The 1036-nt window shown below is 22.9% G+C and overlaps 1 protein-coding gene across 1 annotated transcript; it reads right to left on the bottom strand.

Annotated features, from left to right (window-relative positions):
- Positions 1 to 242: 242 nt before the first annotated feature.
- Positions 243 to 1030, bottom strand: LOC126893556 (phospholipase B1, membrane-associated-like). The gene is made up of 3 exons (XM_050663875.1): positions 899 to 1030; positions 591 to 745; positions 243 to 476 (listed from the first exon to the last, which is right to left on the bottom strand). The coding sequence occupies exons 1-3, from the start codon at positions 906 to 908 to the stop codon at positions 258 to 260; spliced, it is 384 nt and encodes a 127-aa protein (XP_050519832.1). The 5' UTR covers positions 909 to 1030; the 3' UTR covers positions 243 to 257.
- Positions 1031 to 1036: the final 6 nt, after the last annotated feature.

Raw genomic sequence — 1036 nt, 5'->3', positions numbered from 1 at the left:
TATATCAGTTTACTCTTGTAAAATTTTGGTTATTTAATGTAATAAAAATATGAAATGTTTGCTTTATCAACGTAGATTAATTAGTGCCAACACTGATATTTTTTAATATATCAACATTGATGTAAATGTAGATAAAAGTCATACGTATGAATAATTCTTTAATCAAATAAATTATTTTGGCGACTATTACAATGTGTTACAATTACTGATTATTAAATTTTATGACCCCTTAATTTTAATACTTTTGTAATTTCCTATTAAGAATTTATTTTTATATTTACTACTAAATTTATATTACTGTAATGAAATTTAAAAATACCTCTTGCGTAACCTTTTTGACTTAAGTGAAAACAATCTGCTGATAACAATGACATATCGGTGTTACCATTTTTTAGTACTGGCCAAATTAGGTCTTCAGTGAACGGTTGCAATACTACTGTAAAGTCATCATCTTGATTTAATGTCTGATTTTGAACCTATTAATATTGATAGTCGAGTTTTAAATATATAATGATAATTACGATATTATAAAATTTGTTTAATACATTCTAAACTTAAGTCTAGAATGTGGTAATAGTTAAAAATCTTACTACTTCTTTTTCAATATTACGAAACTCATTAATGAATTTGTGATAAATATGAAGTCGGTTTCGATTTTTCATACCAAACATACAAGGACATTCAAAGGGATTAATAACTGAACAAAGTAATGGTTTACCAACAAAATTAGTCATTCCTACAACATCTAAAAACATTCAGTAATCTGAATTAGATAATATAAATATTGTATTTATTAATTCTTAATGAAAAAAATGTTTAATAAAGTTAATAATCTTAAATAAACATTTTACTTTAATAAAATGTAGCACTAAAATAGTATTAATTTAGATAAACTTACCTAAACTCATAATTAAGTTTACAAAAGTTTTTGGAAGATTAATTTTCAAATAATATAAAGCATTGTAAATATTTTCTCTGTATGTATTTGTTATTTTTAAACTATCATTATTGCACGTTTGCTGACAAAATGTATTTG

Source organism: Daktulosphaira vitifoliae, unplaced genomic scaffold (assembly GCF_025091365.1).
Source record: "Daktulosphaira vitifoliae isolate Bord-2020 unplaced genomic scaffold, ASM2509136v1 Scaffold_1, whole genome shotgun sequence".
NCBI classification, from domain to species: domain Eukaryota; kingdom Metazoa; phylum Arthropoda; class Insecta; order Hemiptera; family Phylloxeridae; genus Daktulosphaira; species Daktulosphaira vitifoliae.
Note: the sequence above shows the minus strand (reverse complement) of the source record. Positions and strands in the feature narration are given on the sequence as shown.

Bases quoted from the DNA above. Each gene is read 5' to 3' on its own strand.
- LOC126893556 (XM_050663875.1), bottom strand. The intron at 477-590 runs GTAAGATTTTTA...CAATATTAATAG, and splicing joins GTAATATTGAAAAAGAAGTA to GTTCAAAATCAGACATTAAA.